General features: G+C 36.6%; 1 protein-coding gene across 1 annotated transcript in view; it reads right to left on the bottom strand.

Annotated features, from left to right (window-relative positions):
• Nucleotides 1-22,268, bottom strand: part of CSMD1 (CUB and Sushi multiple domains 1) — a 1,163,462-nt gene that overhangs the window by 220,128 nt on the left and 921,066 nt on the right. The window contains exons 22-23 of the mRNA XM_061460659.1: nucleotides 11,534-11,703; nucleotides 2,720-2,876 (exon numbers count right to left, since the gene is read on the bottom strand). Coding sequence (XP_061316643.1) covers nucleotides 2,720-2,876; nucleotides 11,534-11,703 — 327 coding nt within the window. The remainder of the gene's footprint in view (nucleotides 1-2,719; nucleotides 2,877-11,533; nucleotides 11,704-22,268) is intronic.

The raw sequence follows: 22,268 nt of genomic DNA, 5'->3' as shown, positions 1-22,268 counted from the left end.
GACTAACAGTTTACGGGATTACACTCTTTACTATTATTATCATGTCAAGTTAAGGTTCCTGATTGCCAGTGATAGGTACTGTTACTAAAAACAAGCTTGAAGCAATACACAACCAGACAATAATCACTAATAACAGCTAGTGTTAGTTATTTAGTGCATATATGTTCTTATGCAATATGCAGCCACTGTAAGGGAGAAGACAGGTTCAGCCCATCAACTGATCCCAGAAGCTACAATGGACTCTTCCCTATCTTCTTCCCTCTCTCATTCACTTTTATACTTTTCTTTAATCTCAGGTGGAGCTTGAGTGACTATAGTCATAAATTCTTTTATTACTGATTGGTGTAAAACTCACTTCTCATTTAAAGATATAGCCGATTAAAAATATAAAGTGCACGGTCAGTGAGGGGTGGTGGTACCTTGGAGGTGGGTAGCTTTGGATGGAGGTGTGTGTATTACAATGAGCAAGGTTCACCTAAGGAAAGTGATTTTGCCACAGCTGTTGGCTCAGCAACAGACATCTCCTGTATTTCCCATTTGACCATTGCTGTATGGTTTAGCAGCTGTATGGTACTTGAGTTCCCAGTCCTGCAGGGAGTACAACAGAGCCTGGCCATGGTGTCTTCACCACGCTTCACCTTCCATTGCTCCTCTAGGATAGCAGGGTCTGTTGCCTAGGGAACCATGATGGAATAGATTCCTTTCATGCCAACCATCCTGAAAGTGGCAACTGTATTTTACCCTAAAAAAGTTTCTATAATACTACTTCAGTTACACCCCAGTTTTCTCTATTTCCTCCCCCACCTCATCCTGAGTGATTTTCCCACACCAGCATACTTACTTCTCATTTCCCTCAGTGAAAGCACAATTGAATAATTTTTATTTTTGTCTTTGTTTTAGTAATGTTAAAGAATCTGGCATTCTATTTTGACCTTAAAAGTGAACAAACTGCAGAGTAATCTTGCAGGGAAGTTATTTCCAGCTGTAAACAGCAGCTTGATTAATCTAATCAGATAATTATCTTTTTACAAGGGCATGCAGCAATAGGACATGGGGAAATAACTTTAAAGAGGGTAGATTTAGGTTAGATATAAGGAATTCTTCACTGGAAAAAGTTAATCAGAGAAGCTGTGGCTGCTCCACCCCTGGAAGTGTTCAAGCCCAGGTTGGATGGGGCTTTGAGCAACCTAGTCTGGTGGAAAGTGTCCCCACCCATGGCAGGAGAGTTGGAACAAGACAATCTTTAAGGTCCATTTCAACCCAAACTACTTTATGATACTTTGATTGATTTTATGTTTGATTTATTTACCAAGTGCAAAATGGAAGCATCTGTTTAGAAACTGCACTGGAACTGCACCAAAAATATCCAGTCAAGTAAAGACTATAATTTTCAACTGTATTTAAGCTATAAAATATTGCTTGGATATTTAATGGGAGTCAGCACTGCAACATATTTTCAAAACATTCTGAAAGAATGCATCTTCTCCTTGAATAAATTTATAAATGGTGAAAAGTCCCAAACTGAGGTGTTTGGAAATAACACACAGTAAGTTATCTTTTTACAGGTGATAGAAAACACTATCTTAAAATGTATCATTTTTAATTTGGCTTCCTGAAAACACACATGCAAAGTGAGGAATTACACAATATTTATAAATGGGGACTGTCTCATGTGAGTAAAACGTTACGAAGAAACAGGAAAGTGAGTTTCGCATCTGTACAACAGTATTATTAAAATTACTGTTAGAAGACTGTCTACATGCTTCAGAAAGAGTGAAAATACTTGGAAGAATAGAAAATGTATTTAAAACTAATCAAACAGCCAAGAAAAAAATTCTCAAGACTTGAATTATCATATATTAACTTACACAGAAAAAAACTGGGAGAGCAAATCTAGAATTGCAAACTGAAGTATAACAAAACTAAGCTATTGGATGCAGAAATAACATATAAGTCTATCTTTACATAAAATCCTATCTCTAAATGGTAGGTGAAATAATCTCTGTTGCAGGTTTTGAAAGGGACTGATTTAAGTCCCTTGAAATCAGTGCCTTTAATATAAGATTATTTAAAAAAAAATTGTTTCTTTTTTCAAAGGAAAAACAATCTACAGTCTCTACTGGCAAATCAGAGTAGATTCACCTAGTGGTTCTTTCTGGATTCTGAACCAAAATGAAAACATATATAATATCTAGTTTTAAAAAACAAATAAATGAATCACTTCAATACATTTTATCTAGGCAGAAAAACCTTCCCTTCCTTTATGCTTCTCTGAGAAAAAAAATAAATGCTAAAGGTAGGATGACAAAATTTCAAGTTTACCAGGCACAACAGAAACACATAAGGGAAGTGAATGATTTCTGCATATTCCACAGCTGGCTCCAATACAAAGGGAAACCAGCAGAAAAAGATAAGATTTCATTTCTGTGCCACAGTATGGTATGGTGCTCTGCTCTGAAGGATTCAACAGGAGCTTATGCAAATTGATGTAAAAGGCAATAAAAATGAAGGTAAAGGGAGCTTGGAGATTCCTGGAAACCTGGACAAAACATCTCTTTATGCACACTGGAAATAAACTAGCTATCCCTAGTGTTATATTCCCCTCCCCTCCCCTCCATGGAGTACATTATCTTCAACATTCCATGAGAAACCACTGCAACTAAGTAACATATATTGCCCCACAAAACAATCAGTCAGACCGTATATGTGAGTTACTTACTTGTATAAGTGAGCTGAAATCCTTGGTCAGTATCAGATCCATTGGTATTAAACTCTATCCACAAATGGTTAGAGGTGCTATTAAGGATAACTCCCATCATGTCGTTTTTGGTGAAGACTCCCAGAGAACGTGAAGAACTGTCTTTTCCATCATATACCTTGTAGAAACAAAGTAATAGTATAAAACTGGTCATCAAATCTAAATATATGAAAAAACATTAGTTTATACAATAAGTTAACTATGTATTGCCAACTGTTTCTCCAAAAAGTTAACGTTTCCATTTGTGAGGTACATACCACTTGGTTATGCAGTTCAGTGAAATATAAAATATTCTGTCACGCTTAAGGTATTTTATAGTCTTTTTTCCTTTTCAGTTTTGTGAGTTCATCTTGAATTAAATTAATACTTATATACAGATTATTTTTCATGATTATTCACAAAGGCTAACAGACATACAATTTCTGAAATCACCACTGAAGGAAGGCTGTAAGGGTTTACCTTTACTCTGTTGTCTCCTGTCTGGAAATATCAACAGCAGAAGTGAGGTACTCAAGACCTTTTATTTCAGACTCTGAGCCTGCAGTAATTTTTAGCTTACTACAGGTTGTAAGAAAGAAAGATAGATCTTCAAAAAAGGTATGTGAGTCTATTTCCAAACTAAGTGTAGAGATATTCTTATTTACCATGTTACTTTATTGAAATCATTCAATGGAAAACAACATCAACAATATTAACCTCTGTAGTTTTCCAGATCCTGGAATGAATGAATGACCTTTTGATTGTTCAATACAGGGCAAGTACAAAGAGTTGGCTAGAGTGGGAAAACTTACTTTTGCTTATTGCAAAACCCTGAAAGCCCCAACTGCCTAACAGTCTTCTGTGGGCTTTTTTTTTTTTTTTCCCTCTCAAGATTAATTTGTTTAAAAAGCCAGTTTCTCCTTTAAATTAACTAATTCACCTCTACTTTCTCATGAAAAAAATAGGCAAATATGAACTGTGTTTCATACTTCCAAAACATATACCACACATCATGCAGATGCTCATTCAAAAGCATGTGGGGAATCTGAACAGCTAATTTCTAATATGAAGTAAAAGACAATTTACCCTGATCTCAGATGTCTACAGAGACTGTAGACATTTAGTCTTTTACTGACTGTAGAAATATAGCCAACTGTAGCAAAAGCTACAACTACAGCAAATATATTAAACTCTGGATCTTCATCTCTCCATTCTCAGACCTCGTGGTACAGTGAGAATTTTATACTGATTTCAGCCAGAAGCAGGCATTGATCCATTTAACAATCTAAATTGCTACATTTGGGTCACAGACACTTCTTCCTATTTGAATGCCCAGTAAAATCCATTAATGAAATTTAGAAAGGCATCTTTTGAGAGGACAGACAACTGCAGCTACACTTATGGATGATGACCTACAGTTAAAAGCAGAGCTATTTCCTCAGTGGAGAAAATACCAGCATACACCATCAACATAGGTGTATGTCCTGAAAACACCTCATTCATCTTGAGTGCTGACATTAGCAAATAAAATAATAAAAACAATGTACATAAAGATTTTTTTAAGATAAAAGCATAAATTTAGTTTAATAAACATACATATATTTAAATAATTACTAGGAGAAGCTTTTTTAAAAATATCATCCTAGACATTGATAGAATAATACATTCTGTCCTTATTAGTAAGGCAAAGACTGCCTTTTATCAAGGCACATAAATAAACTATCAGAAGACCCAATCAATTGTATTTCAAGATTTGTGTAAGCACATACTTAATGTCTATCTCATGGCAGAAATAGGACTTTAAGCCATGCTAACAGCATCTGAAAAACTGCTTCCAAGCTGCTACCATTGTCCTGGGACAGAACTGTAGATCACTTCCACAAACTGACTATACTTTTTATCAGAGCTAGAAACCTATTGTACAAAATAAATAAGCATTTGGTTACCACAAGACTTATTTTTTTAATAACATTCTGAACACACACACTATGTAAAAAGCACAGATATGTTTTACTTGGTTTAAGAGATTACTTTGAATGGAGTGTTCTATTTTTGTCATTAATAAAAATCGCTAAAATCAAATTATTTTTATTCATCTTTAAAGAGCAAAGAAAAAGCAAAACCAGCTGATTACTACAATTATCCCTTACACATCCTGTTCCAACACTGTTCTACCTCACTGACTGGTACAGACAGTCTTCCTACCTGAGGATCAGCAAGTTAAATCAAGATAGGGAAATCCTGCCTGACCAATTTGGTGGCCTTCCATGATGGGGCTACAGAACTGATGGACAGGGGCAGAGCAGTTGATGTCGTCTACCTAGACTTGTGCAACATGTTCGACACTGTCCCACACAACATCCTTGTCTCTAAATTGGAGAGACATCAATTTGATGGATGGACCACTTGGTGGATAAAGAACTGGCTGGATGGCCGCACAAAAGGAGTTGTGGTCAATGGCTCAATGTCCGGCTGGAGACCAGTAACATGGTGTCCTTCAGGGATTGGTGTTGGGACCAGTCTTGTTTAACATCTTTGTCGCTGACATGGACAGTGGGATTGAGTGTGCCCTCAGCAAGTTTGCCGATGACACCAAGCTGTGTGGTTTGGTTGATAGGCTGGAGGGAAGGAATGCCATCCAGAGGGACCTTGACACACTTGTGAGATGGGCTGATGCCAACCTCATGAAGTTTAACCATGCCAAGTGCAAGGTCCTACTCCTGGGTCAGAGCAATCCCAGGCACAGCTACAGGTTGGGCAGAGAAGAGATTCAGAGCAGCCTTGCAGAGAAGGACTTGGGGGTGTTGGTTGATGAGAAAATGAACATGAGCCAGCTTCAGTGTGCGCTTGCAGCCCAGAAAGCCAACCGTATCCTGGGCTGCATCAAAAGGAGCTTGACCAGCAGGTCGAAGGAGGTGATCCTGCCCCTCTACTCTGCTCTCGTGAGACCTCACCTGGAGTATTGTGTGCAGTTCTGGTGTCCTCAACATAAAAAGGACATGGAACTGTTGGAACAAGTCCAGAGGAGGACCACAAGGATGATCAGGGGACTGGAGCACCTCCTGTATGAAGATAGGCTGAGGAAGTTGGGGCTGTTCAGCCTGGAGAAGGCTGCGTGGAGACCTCATAGCAGCCTTGCAGTACCTGAAGGGGGCCTATAGGGATGCTGGGGAGGGACTCTTCATCAGAGACTGTAGTGATAGGACAAGGGGTAATGGGTTAAAATTTAAACAGGGGAAGTTTAGATTGGATATAAGGAGGAAATTCTTTCCTGTTAGGGTGGTGAGGCACTGGAATAGGTTGCCCAGGGAGGCTGTGAATGCTCCAACCCTGGCAGTGTTCAAGGCCAGGTTGGACGAAGCCTTGGGTGACATGGTTTAGTGTGAGGTGTCCCTGCCCATAGCAGGGGGGTTGGAACTAGATGATCTTAAGGTCCTTTCCAACCCTAAATATTCTATGATTCTATGAATCCAGACACAAACGAAAACATTGTTTTATGAAATAAAAATAAGAGGGATCATGTGAAAGGAGCTGTAAAAAAAAGCTGCAATTATTTTTAACTGGTGACACTTGACCAGCTGTTTTTAACATTACAGGTATAAGGAGGTACATGTGTACACCAGTAACTGAAACAGTGTTAGTGAACAAATATAAGCACTGAACCTCCATGCATAACCTGATAATTTGTTTGATGCAACTCAGGGAAAAAAAAAAAAAAGGTATTTTCCCTAACATGGAACATTTTCTTGGTCATGGTTTCGCAATTAGCATAGGCCAAGGGCCATTCCCTATAGGCAGCTTGTGTGCAACCACTGTATTCGGTCACGTGTCTGCCTCCATAGCCAAGGAACACATTTAATACAGTAGTCTAAACATCACCACTCATACATAGTGTGTATGTTTAACTCATTTAGGAGAACCAATTTGCAATATAATTCACTTGCTATAATTGGAAGTCTTTTTGTTCAAATAGATGAAATACATGAAATTCTGGTTTACCTCTTATCGCTAACAAATTGATGGTGACACTATAAGGATTTCTCCACAAGTAGCCACTTTAACAAATTATGAATTTCAAGTGGCAGTTAAAACAATGAAATTGGGAAGCTGAAGTGTTAGTGACTAAAAAAGGATAAACTTTAAAATAAAGAGATAATCCAGGTACTCACTTTTGCCATATTCCTCAAAATGGTGATTCTGTTTCTATTTCTTTACTTCACTTCAGATTCCAAAAGTTCAAAACTTGTCATAGCTATAGAAAGCTTTGCCCGTGAATTATAATCATTAAGTTGCACATATTCTTCTTGAAAGCATTAGTTTTGACCCTTCCTCATGCACCAGTCTTACTGATGTTAGAAATACCCTTGACAATTGTATGCTATTTCCTATGTACCACAGCCTCAGTATTTGCACCTGTGCCTGCCAACAGTAAAGTTGGTTGAATATACACAGCTAAAGGTAATTTATATATTCAAAGCAAGTAAACAGTGCCTGAGTAGGAGTCTAGTCACCACAACTTGATTGTCTACACAGTATTTTATTGTCAGTACACCCTTGGAAAGCATTTAATGCAGACTCACTAACACCCTCACAAATCTTTCCTGAGAAAGCATTACTGCAGGAGCCACATAGGCCAGGGACTGTTTCTGAGAGACAGCTTGAGTGAGACACCTTGTTTTGTAAGATTGAGAGTTTAACATTACGGATGCAGTCAAAGGCAGAAGCTGACCTCAGGGGCAGTAGGGAATGATCACAGCATTGTTTGGAGCACTAGGATAAATGTAGCTTAAGCATTCAGGGATGCCCCATTTCAGCTAAACATTTGTGAGGAACTGAAAAGAAAGTGCTTGCTCTACTGCTGGGGTTAACATATGGAAGCAAGAGGACAGTGCTACAATTATTCATGAGACAAAATGCTCTAGTAAGAGTGCTAATGCATCTGCACCCACTGTGGAAATGTAAAAACAGACACACACCTGAAGGAGAAGGAAATGCTGGATAGACTTTCCTAAACATCAGTTTCTTATCCTGGCAGTGAAAAGAAATTACTTACATCTAAACTTTGCAATTTTCCTTAATTGCAGAGATATTTATGGAATAAAATTATCCCAAAGGGAAATGCTTTTAAAATATTGCTTTGATGGCTTGAGAGATAATTCCTGTACAGCTTGCTGACATTGTTAATGAACCTTCTTATATATATATTCCCAGATCTTTTCATTACATCCTCATGAAATTCTTAGCAATCCTACATCAACTATTGTATGATTCTATGATTCTGTAAGTAGCAGTACTGTGTACTTCTTAAGACATTCATGGTGGGTCAACCTTGCCATTTTCAATACGGATTGTTTCTCAAGCTTGTTTTACTCACTCCTCTTTCTCAGACACTACTGTGCAGTGTTTTTTGCCCTTTCTTACACACGCTTCCCCAGAGGCACTCCCACCTGCAGGGTTGGCTCAGCCATGCTCTGCAGTGCTTGGGTTGGATGCGTTTGGAACTGGCTGCGTCTGGCACTCCTGCATTCCTCTGCTAACGAAACCTGGACATCAGTACCAAGTGCAACATCACATACGCACATATTTTCTTTAAAAACAGAGTAAGATGTTCATAATGGGAAAACGCCCTGCATTTCAGCACAAGGTTTATAAGTACTCTTAAGCCTTAGTGCACCCCTTGCAAGACATCTGTAAGGCAAGTCTTGAGGCTTTCCTCTGTGCAGACACAAGATAAAAGGCTGATGTTTGTAAAGTATTTTCTCTTGTTTAGGGCACAGCAAGGCAAGAAAACACACTTTAGAAGTCCACAGCCCTGCCAAAGCTGTGGGTAAAGGTAAGCCTTTGGAGAGTGTCTTTAATTTCCCAACTGCTCAGACTGTAGATCTTGCCAGAGCACACGAAAATTTATTTCTGCCTCACATGCTCAGATCTCCTACCCATGCAAATCAGGACAGGAACAAGAAGAGGAAGAAAAGAGTAGATTATTAAACTAAGCATGCAGCCACAGCTAAGGCACATTTTTCTTCACAGCTTCCTGAGGCAGCAAAGTGGAAAGGGAGGTGCTGAGCTCTTCTCCCTGGTATCCAGGGATAGAATACATGGGAATAGTTCAAAGCTGCATGAAGGGATGTTTAGACTGGACGTTAGGAAGCATTTCTTTACTGAGAGGACGGTCAAACCATGGAAGAGAGGTGGTTAAGAAACTTTTAGACAATGCCCTTAATAACATGCTTTAACTTTTGGTCAGCCCTGAATTGGTCAGGAAACTGGATTATATTTGCATATATTAGTACACCAAGCTATATTAGCATATGTTAACCTTAGCAAGCTAGATGGACCTCTTGGGTCAACTGAGGAAGGTAACTCATGTTTCCAAGATAACTGGCATTGTTTTGAAAAACTAAAATTCTTTATGCTGGCTTCCTATGCCAGCTTGCTGGAATGTCTTCTGCTTTTAGTTAGCAGACTTCAAATCATCACAAAATGTCTTTTTAGTGGCAAGCAGGCAGTTAGTATCATCTTGCATGGCAAGACTGTAAAGAACTTTTGGTTCAGTCTAGAAGAGTATCTCCCATAGATCAACTAAAGAAATCAGAAGCTACATAGACAAGTTTATAAAACCTGAATACTAGAGATACTTTAGCCACTAATTTAAACAAAACTAAGACATCAAAGAGTAACCCCAAACATTAACATTTAGTTGTACAACCTGTTCAACCTCCAGCACATTTTCAGTCAAGATTTTGGCTTGCTCTTTTTGGCAGTCTTCCAGACAATGTCTGGGTAAGTCTGGTGGCTAGATTAAGAGTTGATTCCATGTAAAAAGACATCCTGGCATGGCAATGGAGAGGAAATATACTTTATTTTTATAAAGACAGCTTATGGAGAGGCTGTGTGGGAAGAGAGCTTAATTGTATAAATACAGTTTATTTATTCTATATTGCCTCAGAACTATAGAAAAGGTGTTCCAGTATACACACCACCACAATTTTGCCTTTGCTTCTTTTGGATCCTCACGAGTATCACGAGATCTATGAAAGAAGAAAGTATCCAACAGATTGCTCAGAACAGCTTTCTCTCAGGCAAATCTTACTTACACCTCCAGGGAACATCTCTAAAGATGCTTGACATTATTCATAAAATGTTCTGAAGGATAATTGAGTTACTTGAATGTTTGTTTAGGGTTTTCAGATTTTTTTTTTTTTCTTCAGGTAGTTTACTAAATTATTTACAACCTTGGTATGTGCAAAGCTTCTGGGAGACTTATGTACTATTTTCAAGCAGCTCAGTGGGCAATTAAGTTCTTTCTTGTCTGCTGCATCTGTTCAGAGTAAATATACTTTCATGGATCTGCACTGTCAGACCATTGAAGATGGGTCTTCAGGACAATGAAGACTACGTGTTTTGCCCACCTCCTCAATTCTCTTTGCTCTAAAAGGAAAACAGCAGGCCAAGGTCTTGCAGTATTTCACACATGGTGGCAACATAAGCATGATTTTATGGGTAAAGATGAAGAAAATGGTGCAACTTTCTAATACTGTTGGGGATTTTTTTTTTTTTGTTTTACTTATTTCCTGATCAAATCCAGTCTGTATTTGCTAAAAAAAAAAAAAAAAAGGTATATAGCCAAGATCTGAATTTCTGCATTAATAAAGACAATACTTAAAGTATCCCCCCCCCCCCTTATTGTATCTCTAAAAGCCTTTGAATTTTACAGGTCTTTGCAGGAAATGCATAACTTCAAATTCAATTCTCCTACTTATAAGGAGTCTCTTAAGGTGACAAAACCAGATAAAAATATGGCCACCAAAATTTGATCTATAACAATATCTTTAACCTCCTTCTGGGAAGCATTCAGTGTAAATAAAAATAGTAAAATCAAGTTAGAAACATAGACAGCATTTTCTGACATGTTAAATGGGTTTCTCTGAGATCCCCAGAAGGCAAATTGCTAACTCAATTCTGAATACTTGGTGATTTGAAATACCAATTCACTCTGAAAATTCAGACACATAAATTTGAAAGAGTAATTTCATGTACACTCAACACTCCACATGAATGGCATGATTTTCAGTGTACACAAGAACACAGCAGCCATTACTAAGAAAAGACATATAATGTCCATGCTGTAGAAAAGCACACTACATGTTCAAAATCTGTATGTATTTAGGCCATGGCTCAAAAGCTACCTACATAGAATTGAAACAATTTTATGTAATTACACTTTTAGACAATATCACAATGCTACATGTTAGCTTGCTTTTTTCCTATTCATATGAGTGAATTAATTTATTTGGGGAAAAAAAAACAACAAACAACAAACCAAACCAAAACCAAACCAAAAAACAAAACAAACCACAAATGAATAGTTCTGTGCAAGACAAAGAAAATAAAAATGTACAAAAAATGTACCAAAATTAATACCTGTCCTTTGTTAAGTAATCACTGTGCTACACATAAACATTGCTGCAAAGAGAAAACAATATAGACACATAAGTATTCAAAATCCAAGTTCACGTTTTAGGAATTTTTTTTAGATTTTAATCCACTGTAAACAGCCTAATACTTCCATAAATATGACTCAACTCTTAATGTCACATATACTTTCTTTGACTCTAGTATAAATAATTGAACCTAGTATAAAGGAAGTGAGGCTATCCACATAGAATTTATTCATTTTGTGTGAGGAAGTGAAATAAATAAGAAATAAAACACAAATAATTGGTGCTAAAGGCAGAGTTGTTCATGCATTGTGAATATTGAGCATGGTAAAAAATGAAATTACTTTCTTTTTACCTTAACAATATCTCCCTCATGCAGCTGAAAGCTCCTGGCTCTAAGATGGATTCCTTTTCCAGCCTCTGTTTCGATTTTATAGATACATTCATGGTTGTTGTCATAATTAGATGGGAAATTAGGAGACAGCAATGTTCCTTCATTTCCAGAGACAGTTGCTCCACATTCAGCTAAAGAAACAGACACATTTTAAAAAAAGAAGTGAATTATCCATTTCAAGAAAATATGGGTTATTTGCAATAATTTTTAGACTCCATAAGATCTTTAACAGGCTATCTAGCAAATGTATATTTCTATTGGATTTCATCTGCCAGACCAACTCCCAGAAACTCTACTAAAGTTGCTATCTCCTGCATTTGATTGGGTAGGTTTATTAGGGGCACATAGGTGCTTTTACGTAATTCCCTTTACCTCACAGTTATCCCCTGGTCCTCCTGACTAACCTATAATGCAAATAAGCCAGATTCCATAAAATTTTGATGCTTCGTTGAAGTATACTTATTGTGGAAACATTTCAATTACATGTAACAGTGATTTTACTTCCCTATTCAGCCTTATAAATAAGTATTAGGAAATGCTGAGACAAAAGAATCTGGCAGTAATTCAAGACCTTTCAAACATGTTTTTCTCCACCAGGAACAAAACAAAATGAAAAAAAAAAACAAAAACCAAAAAAAAACCAACCAACATTTATTGACACGAGTCAGGGCCAAGCAGACAGCTTTCTTCTTTTCTGGGTAAAGAGTAGGTGAGTCTTTTTCACAGCCATCTGTGGTAAGAATTTACTGACACTTTCAGTAGGCATTTTTGTCATTTCTGCCCAGCTAAGAGAATAAAGTGTGTAGGAAGAGCGGTACATTTCCAGCCCATGGGCTCAGTTTGAGTTCTGAATGAAGACTAATAAAATTATTCCAAATATGCAATATAAATTTCAGCACTTAAAACATCCAAAAAGATAGAAAGTAATATTGGTGCACTGTTCAAACAAATATTCAAAATGCTCAAAAATGGCCTGAAAGTACCTTATAAAACCCTACAGTAACTTACTATATTAATCTACTTCTTTTTAAGGTGGATGAGATTGATATTTATATCTCCTTGCTCACTCTGAAGATAAAAAATGTTGTGTTAAATACAGATTTTGACCTAAACATTATTCAGACCTCATGCAGAGTATGGTAAAAGCCTATTATAACAGTTAAAATAATGTTAAAATAATATATAATTCTAAATCAACAGATATATTTTACCAAAGATGTGATAGGTTTGAAAAAAAAATGTATTTTTTCTATAAATGTTATTGGAAATGTGCTTACAATGTTACATAAAACTGAGTATAGTTTAAAAAGTATTTATGTAAAGAATTATTTTGAAAGTATACTGTAAAGATAGACCAGAAAAATATATGAGAAAGTAATTCATTTGAACATCTTCAGGGAGAAATGTATGTTTCACATTTACAAATCAACAATCTTAATATTTTGTATTTACATTTCCAAGGCCTTTGCAGACACCATCAAATTTATGTGCTTCTTGCTTTTGGAAAGTCTAAAACCAGTGAATTTTTCTGTAATTTAGACTTCCTCCCTACAATAAATCTGAAGAAAAAAGGCAGGAAGAAAGAGAAAGAGGCAGGGAGATATGGAGGGAAAAGGGAAACGAGAGAAGGAAAGATGAAAGGGGGAAGACGGGGGGCAGGGGGATAAGATAGTCACAGTCTTACTCAGGGCCTTATTCCTACTCTACACTGCATATCTCCTTAGTCCAAGTGAAGAAGCAAATCACCAATAAGCTAGCTCAGAATCTCTGATTCAGCACATAAGTTGGAATTCATTTGATGTTTTAAAACAGAGCTTCACGTTCTCCACTTCCTTAGCTTACTTAGGCCCTGAGCTGCACTGTGTTTAACAGGCAGAAGAGTGCTGGGGAATAACAACCCCTGTCATCAAAACTCAGATAGATGAACTCTTCCTTTGTGGGGGAGTGTGGAATACACCAGTTATTTCTAACACGTTTAAAGTCACTTTAAATTTTCTATGTTTCAATGAACAGTAGCAGACAAATGAACTAGATTTTTAGTTTGATACTTCTTTGGTAAAGGATTGTTTATATGCAGCTATTTTTTCTTTGATTTTTAGGAAGAAGGTGGAAATAATTAAATTTATTTAATATAATTCAAAGCAATGCCAATACTAATGCCAGACATGTTTAGACCCATACATATATCCTCTTCTCTTTATGACACCAGAACTCTACACAAGCATTCTGCAAGTGTTTGCTCAAGTAAAGATCCATGCAAAAATATGTATGTTCCCTTTGGCTGCATTGGTATCTTAACACCTATCTCCTTTAAAGAACTAGAAAATATAGAAGTAAAATGCTGGAGAAGAAAATAAGGAAATATTATGGATCAATTCTACATTTTATTTCAGTGACTGATTATAAACCACTAAGACATATGCAGCAATAAAAGAAGTGTACGATGAACTTTTGTCAATGTAGACCTGGCCAAATTTCCTGCTCTGGTAAGTCTATATTCCAAAGTTCAAAACCGTGGCAATTTGACTACAATATTACTCCTCTTCTAAATTATAGCACATTCTCCAAGAAGCAGACATGTTCTCTGCTATAATCAATTAGCTATTAACTGAAATTTAATTACTTCAAAAAATTCTTTGACCTCAAGTTGGCACTCATATACCTCCAACCCATGCTACACAACCACATTCTGTCACCTCCTCTCAAATACCTGACAACTATGCAGTTTCATCAGGCCTTGTCCTTCCCTTTGTTACCAAGACAAAGGGTTGCTCAAGTTCTCTGATCAGTCAAGATTCTTAGCTCACCTCATGACAGTCAGTAAATCACTGAGAGCCCCCAGAAAGAGGTTTCCAAAGAAAAGCAAGCCCTTCTTTGTCAACTTCCCTCCCTCAACAGGAAAATTATACAAAACATGTCACAGCTCAAGTTAAGGTTTTTCTGTAGATCTCTCCTTGGAGATCAGGTGTCCTAGCACCTGAAATATTTCACCTGTGATCAGTGTCCAGATATGCAAAGGAACTCTGCCCTAAAGACTTCAACTTGTTTTTTTTATAACCATTCCTGCACAAGCTCCCTACACACAGCGAGGAACTAGAAACTCAAAAAGCAGTCATGAACAGCAATACTGAGTCTAGTCTCACCAGCAGGAAAAGCTTAAGCAAAGACATCTCTCCCCTTCAAGGACTTAATCGTTTACTCAGGAATATAGGAAATTACATGTGTTTTTTTTTTCCTTAAAAATATCTACAGTAGCTGATACAGCTACTGACTGCTTTCTTGTGTGGTAATTAACATATTCAGCCAGAATGTGTAACACTTCAATTCAATTCACTTTGCCTCTGGGGATTTCAATATGAATCTCCTGTGACTTCTCCTGCACATAAACGGATTAGAAAACCAGTTAGTCACAAAGTGACTGGGCATTAAACAAGAAATACTTCCTCAAGGAAGTTCGTACATTAAACTGTTGGGAAATAAAATTCTGAAATAACCCCCAAATCATCATTCACTGTTACCATGTGAATTACTGTTACCAAGTACTAGACTGGAAAAATATATTCATGTGCACTCCCACTTTTATTGCCTCCAGTTAATCTTAAATTCTTTATGTAAAATGAAACAACAGCTGCTAGCCACATTGGCAAGATCATTCTGCAAGATTATATCTGCATCAGATATAATTTAAAATTAGTTTGCAGAAACAAAGGAAATGTGTCGATATCTTAAATTTTGATGAAAGTTTTGACTGATCAAGTTTTGTGTAAAGAAGTTATATGGCTCATCTGCCTATGGTAACTGAAAAATAAATACCTGCCTATCACTCTTGAAAGGTCATCCAACATTCTTCATCTAGTGCATGTGCTCTATGAATAACTACTCATTTTAGTACCTCCGGTTAAGAAGACAGATCTTATCATATGATACTGAAAAAGCTCTTTAGTTCTTGGCTACAGTGGACTTTCTTTTACTCTTTCATGACACTGCTGTACTTCAAAGCTTTCCAGATTCCTTCTGAGTTCAAGAGACCCACCCTCATCTTGGGAGAATCATCTGCCTCCCCAGCCCAGAGAGATGAAAGATAAAATATTTCTCATGCCCCCTACATCAGAAAAAAAAAATAAAAAAACCATCTTATCTGCTTGTATTCTCATTTATTAAATATAATTCACATGCCCCCTTCCTCTGATAAAAATGAACTGTATCACTACTACTAAGTCTTCAAATTGTGCAAACGTTGACAGCTACAGAATTTGCCATGCAAAATAATCTTTACTGATCTTAATGTAATCACAGTTGATATTCTGTTTCCATACTTTGATTTACAACCTTGCCTTGGAAAAATCAGTGTGAATTTAAATGAACAAGCATACTATAAAATAACCACTGAAATGTTCCATGTTAACAGTATTTTCAGGACTATCTCCTCCAGATATAGCCTTTAAAGAAAAGGGATATATTTCATAATGTTCTTTGTCAAATTATGTGATGTGCTTAGACTATAGCATTAGTGTAGGTACAATTTAAGAACTTAAAATCTGCTTATAATATAATACTTTAAAATTGCTATAAAAAGATGTAGCACCAAAATTTGTAATATGATGTAATACAGATCCCTTCTTTATTTTGCTTTCCTATATTTCCTTTTTTTCTGTAGTAGTCTGATTTTTCAAGATACAAAAGAAATTAATTCGGTTACCAGGTTTTTTATTATCAATATGGTCACTGGCACCTAAATCCACTTTTTAAATTAAATTTAAAAGATACACTTGTCATTTTATCATAAAATTATTTCAATTTTCTCAAGCATTTTAGATTTTCTTTTTTGTGTCAAAAGACAAAATACAAATAATCCAAGCAATTTTTCAACAAAGAGTATATACAAAAGTCTGGCTTGAGTGAAAATAGACAAGTAAATAAAGAAAACCAGGAGCAAATTCTATTTTATGAAAGCAAAAGTCTGATCATTCATAAGATGTCATAAGAAATGTCAAAAAAGCTTCTATTCTCAAGGATAAGAGAGACTTCTCTTTCCTCTAGGAAGGACATAGGGGTATTGATGCAAATTGTACATGATCATTTTGAGTCTTAGGGAGAAAGAAAGGTAAGCCCACTCTTGCTGAAACAACAATAAATAGTTCTGAAAAGACGAATAAAATTAAGAGGATATTTTCATATTAAAAGGATCTGATTGAAATTGGACTATAAATAAAAAGTGAGGATAATTTAAATATGAAAGTTTATTGAGACTGTAAAAGAACTAGATTCTAAACAATGCAATAGCACTAAACACGTCATAAACATCCTGGCTAATCTAGTTCCCTAATTTGAAGAATTACAAAACAATCATTCAAACATGAAAAGAAACCCAGGTATGCATTTTTATTTCCATTATAAAACATCAGATTTTAAGTATCTGTATTTTAAAAACAGGGGATAACTCTGTGTTGTCCTCAATAAATAGCTCTGCATCCTTAGGTAAGAATGAAGAGCAAGGGATAATGACCTTAATTACTTCATTAAGAATATACCCTTTTGTATGCAGCAAAACTGTGTTGTAACTGAATTGTAATGTACACTAATCTAAAGTAGCTAATTTAAATAAAGATGTTCTCATAGTCCTATAGATGTTTGTGCTTTTGTTTCTAAACAAAGAATAAATTCTCTAAAATCTAAGCTCTCAAACTCTTTCTACACAGTTTGGCTGTGAGGGCTTAAAAAAGTTACTATTATCACATCTAAATGGCTTGTTAAACAGCTTAAACTAGCACATACTGAACAAATTTTCTTCTTTAAATGTCAGCTGCTTATACGGTTCTAATTCAGATTCTTCATTTCTCAAATCTGCCAAGCTATGGAAGTCTGTCAAACTACTGCATCTAAAAGACACGGTCCCTTAAACTCATCTTCTAAAAGAAAAAAATCTATATGGTACTGGCTGTATGTTTCAAAGGTTAAAAGCACATAAGAGCAGATGAATCAAATTCTCTATTACAACTTTTGAATTTTGTGTGCTTTTAAATTTCATTTATTTATTCTAAAATTAAAGGTATCCAACTTTGAATTCAGAAGGTATACTCTTTGAGTGTATGCCACCTGTATCCACTTGTAAAAGGTTTTAGAGGAGGAAGTATATGCTTGATTTCCGCTACAGTTTCTGAGTGTCTGTTATAACCTTCCTGCAGATGCCACAGACTGGAAAAAGTTACCTTATCAAACTGTTCTCTTATGCCCTTACAGTGAGAGTAATCTGTCTGGAACAGCTACTTGACCCCATTTCTTTGTTCTTTTGCTTAATAAAGTTACTTTAATTCTATTTACATAAGTAACTTTTTTCTTCTTCTTTTATTGTCTCACTTGAAATTGGATAAAAGGAAACTACAGAGGGTGGATCATCAAACACTTCCTGAATTTGAACACAAATTCTATAAAACAAACAAACCCCAGGGATTCTTGAAATGCTTTGAAATATAGTTCATGTAGAATGTAACGATAATGGAATTATCATTATTATAACGTTATAATTGTTTAATGGAAAAGTCTGCTTTATTATTTCTCTTCCATACATCTTGCGAAAAGGTTTGACATGATTCTAAGCAGATCTCCAATGCAAAGATCAAATAAAAGTAGTACAATTGTCAGTTTAAAGGCTTCTCTAGCACAAGCACTGAACTGAGTGCAGAGCAACATTTGCATTTACAAAATTGTGCAGCAGTTCATAAAATAGAACAATCTGAACTCAGACAGACACTAATTCTTTATGTTTCTGCTGGAAATATTGCCACTCTGTGAGATGGTCATGCAGTGTTAAAACAAGAGTAAAAGGGATCACGGATAAATTCGAACCAAGCATCCTATGCTCTGACTTCACATTAAAAAAAAAGAAGAGTTTCTCCATGGTCACTGACTGAGGGGTCTCTAAAAGCTGTGCATCTGACTTCTGCAGGGCAGACACAATACATGGCTGGACTCAAGCACAGCTTCATGCAGTGTCAAATGCAGTGTAAGGAGATGAAGCTTCCTTTTAATGGGAATTCTGTATCAAGCAGAGGTGCACACAGTGTTTCCATAGCACCTCTGTGACACAGTGCCTTAATCTTTGTAATGTTAGTCCTACACCCCCAGTTATGCAGACCTTCACTTGTGAGGCTGTAAGCCTTCACCTACACACTGCCAGGCTGCCTTGATTTTGGTACAAGTGCTCTTGTTCTCACCTGGCACTGGTGAACTCGGAACCACTGTTAACACTGGGTTTCTCCTAAAAAGTGACTGCCGTTGCTTTTTAAATCATACTTTTCTCACCCCACTTCTCACTCTTTCGCCTTGTAGCTTTTAGCCTGTAACTCTGCACTGAGATCAACATCACTCCAAATCTGGTGGCTTTCAGCCTGTAACTTCATACTGAAATAGAACCTAGTAGATAATGAACAGATAATAATGCTAATACACAAGAAATATTACACAAAAAATATATGCACAAACCTTAACTACTATAGTCTGCAGCACCCACACATGCTCCATTCAGTGCTAATATTATCATAAGCTATATAAGAGAAGCTTGAGAAGGTCTGACTGAAAAATACATCTGTTCTAGGGAGAAGCAGGAATATTTTTGCCTTCTTGTCATTACTATCATCATTGTTTCCGCTATCTTTATTGGAGAGATATTTGTCTAGGGACTCTCCTTCTTCCTCCCAGCTGGTGCCTGAAGAGTGGCTTTTGCTTCTTTCTCTTTCTCCTTCTCTTTTTCCACTCCTTGTTTACTTCTCTAAAATAGATTTCAAGTAAGTCATCAGCTATGGACTGCACTACTAAAGGATGTATATGTAAGCTTCCCTCAACATTCTTTAAGCATCCCCTGTATGATGATGGTGAGGTTAGTATACCTCACTATGAACCTTACTGAAATGCCTTACCGAAAACAATCTTTTTATTAGGTATTTTTCTGTACCATTGCACTGCAAAGAATAAAGGAGTAGGAAAGGAAGGATAAAACAGCAGGTAAAGCCTTTTACAAGGTTTGCTTGATTAGTTTTTGATCCATATGCCACTGACATAATACACAACTCAGGCTCTCAAAACAAATCCTATGATTTTAATTAGCCTCAAGGGGATTAATAGCAGAATCCAAGGTGAGGGCATTGGGTTTTTTTTTGCCTTTTTTTTTGGAATTGAGATTTTTGTGTATTTTTTCTATAATCACCTAACAATAAGCCCAACATTATTTATCTTATGAAGAAAAAATATTTAGCATTCACATTCTGTTAATGTATGCCATCCAGAGCGACCTCAACCTGCTTCTACAGTGGGCCAATGCCAACCTTATGAAGTTCAACCAAGCCCAGTGCAAGGTCCTACACCTGGGTGGGAGCAATCCCAGGCACAGCTACAGGTTGGGCAGAGAAGAGATTCAGAGCAGCCCAGCAGAGAAAGACTTGGGGGTGTTGGTTGATGAGAAAATGAACGAGCTGGCAGTGTGCGCTTGCAGCCCAGAAAGCCAACCATTTCCTGGGCTGCATCAAAAAGAGCGTGACCAGCAGGTCAAAGGAGGTGATCCTGCCCCTCTACTCTGCTCTTGTGAGACCTTACTCGGAATATTGTGTGCAGTTCTGGTGTCCTCAACATAAAAAGGACATGAAACTGTTGGAACAAGTCCAGAGGAGGGCCACGAGGATGATCAGGGGACTGGAGCACCTCCTGTATGAAGTATGGAGCTGTTCAGTGTGGAGAAGGCTGCGTGGAGACCTCATAGCAGCCTTCCAGTATCTGAAGGGGGCCTACAGGGATGCTGGGGAGGGACTCTTCATTAGGGAATGTAGTGACAGGACAAGGGGTAACGGGTTAAAACTTAAACAGGGGAAGTTCAGGTTAGATATAAAGAAGTTCTTTACTGTGAGGGTGGTGAGGCACTGGAATGGTTTGACCAGGGAAGTTGTGAATGCTCCATCCCTGGCGGTGTTTAAAGCTGGGTTGGACAGAGCCTTGGGTGACATGGTTTAGTGTGAGGTGTCCCTGCCCATGGCAGGGGGGTTGGAACTTGATGATCTTAAGGTCCTTTCCAACCCTAACTATTCTATGATTCTATGAAAAGGGTGACCAGAGACAATCGTTATTCCTTCTGACTAGAGGCAATTGAAATTTCATGCCAGGTCGCACAATGAGGTAACTAAGGCTTCATGCAAATCACTCTATTTTGAAAATAGTCAGACTGCTCACTGTTCATCAGCTGAAATGTGATTTAGTGGTTCATGAATATTAAAGTTTCAATTTTGAAGTAGAGGCAGCTCAAATCTGTAATTATTATATTGCATCATAGTCTGAGGATTCATATACATTAAGGCTCAAACAGTAACTCAAACAAATCTTCAAGAATGCCAATGTTGACACAAAAATGAGGGGAAAAAAAAACAAACTTTCACTGGTATTTATAAAAATGCAATGTTTTATATTAAAGAAATAAAATTGTTAAAAATCTATTAAATAACATTATTAAATACATTGTATGAAATACAAAACAACCTAAATATATAACAAGTTAAATGTGACAGCAGTTAGAGTTCTGAAATACAGTGGAATCTGGATACATGCACATCCTTACAACTGTCAGAAGATTCAGAGATTCAGTCACTGATATATAAGATTTCTTGCTGATAAGCAGATCTTAAGTGAGAACTCTCTCTGCCTAAACACTAGCTAAAAATGAATAGCAATTTCCAGACATAGTTTGACTTCTCAAAGGTGAACTCAAATTCAAATTGTATGCTACAGAGAATTTAAAGAAAACAATGAATGTCAGATGTCAAGGGTCACACAGAAATCTCCAGTACTACTCAGGCTAACAAGGTTCCCACTTATGTTTCAAACTCAATGGTAATTAACTTAATGCTACAACATGACAAAGTATATTAATTATAATTGATGATTTTACAATGAATACTAACTAAACTACTTAAAAGTAACAGCTTATTAAAGAGTGTCAGCAATTTATTGTATAACACCCTATCATTAATTATTCATGTAGTATTTCTTATAACAAATGAATATGATAAATTAATGTGACATTAATGTGAATACCAGTGGAAAAAAGCCTCAGTGAAGATTTTATTCAAATACTGTATTAATGCACCATTAAAAATCAAGTGCCATGTAGAATTTAATAAAGTGGCAACACCACTTAAATATGAAATGAAAACAGTAAGTCGCTCTTTCTTCTCAGTTTTACCCTTCAAGTTTTTCACAGCTTGCTTTAGGAACACTCCATACAGTTGAAAGAACTAATGGAGGACAGGAACCTAATGCAGGTTAAAACCCAAATCAATTAAAAAAAAAAACAGCACCCAAAACCAAGTTTACTGTATTGATGCTTGAACTCTATGTGATGCTTATCATGAGAGGCTAGTTTGAAATGAATACAGTATACACTTCATAGTGTAAAAATAGTATTTTCATGATAAATCCTAGGTAAAATTTATCACAGTTTCTTATGGAGAGAGTAAGCAGGGAAAGTTCAGACAAATAGACAGTAGCAGTGTGCAAATCAAGTAACTGAATGAAAATCTAAGTTAAGACAATCGCAGAAAGGAGAGATGAAGAACTAGTTCAAACTTTCCTTACAAATATCATGTGATGCCTGAATGCCTAAAACCTGGAAGAGATAGTCAAAGTGTTCAGTTACATGTCCTTGTGAATAGGGGAA

This window comes from Pezoporus flaviventris, unplaced genomic scaffold (assembly GCF_033815535.1).
Source record: "Pezoporus flaviventris isolate CSIRO_AGI_PZ_B2104156 unplaced genomic scaffold, CSIRO_AGI_Pfla_v1 ptg000031l, whole genome shotgun sequence".
Lineage (NCBI taxonomy): Eukaryota > Metazoa > Chordata > Aves > Psittaciformes > Psittacidae > Pezoporus > Pezoporus flaviventris.
Note: the sequence above shows the minus strand (reverse complement) of the source record. Positions and strands in the feature narration are given on the sequence as shown.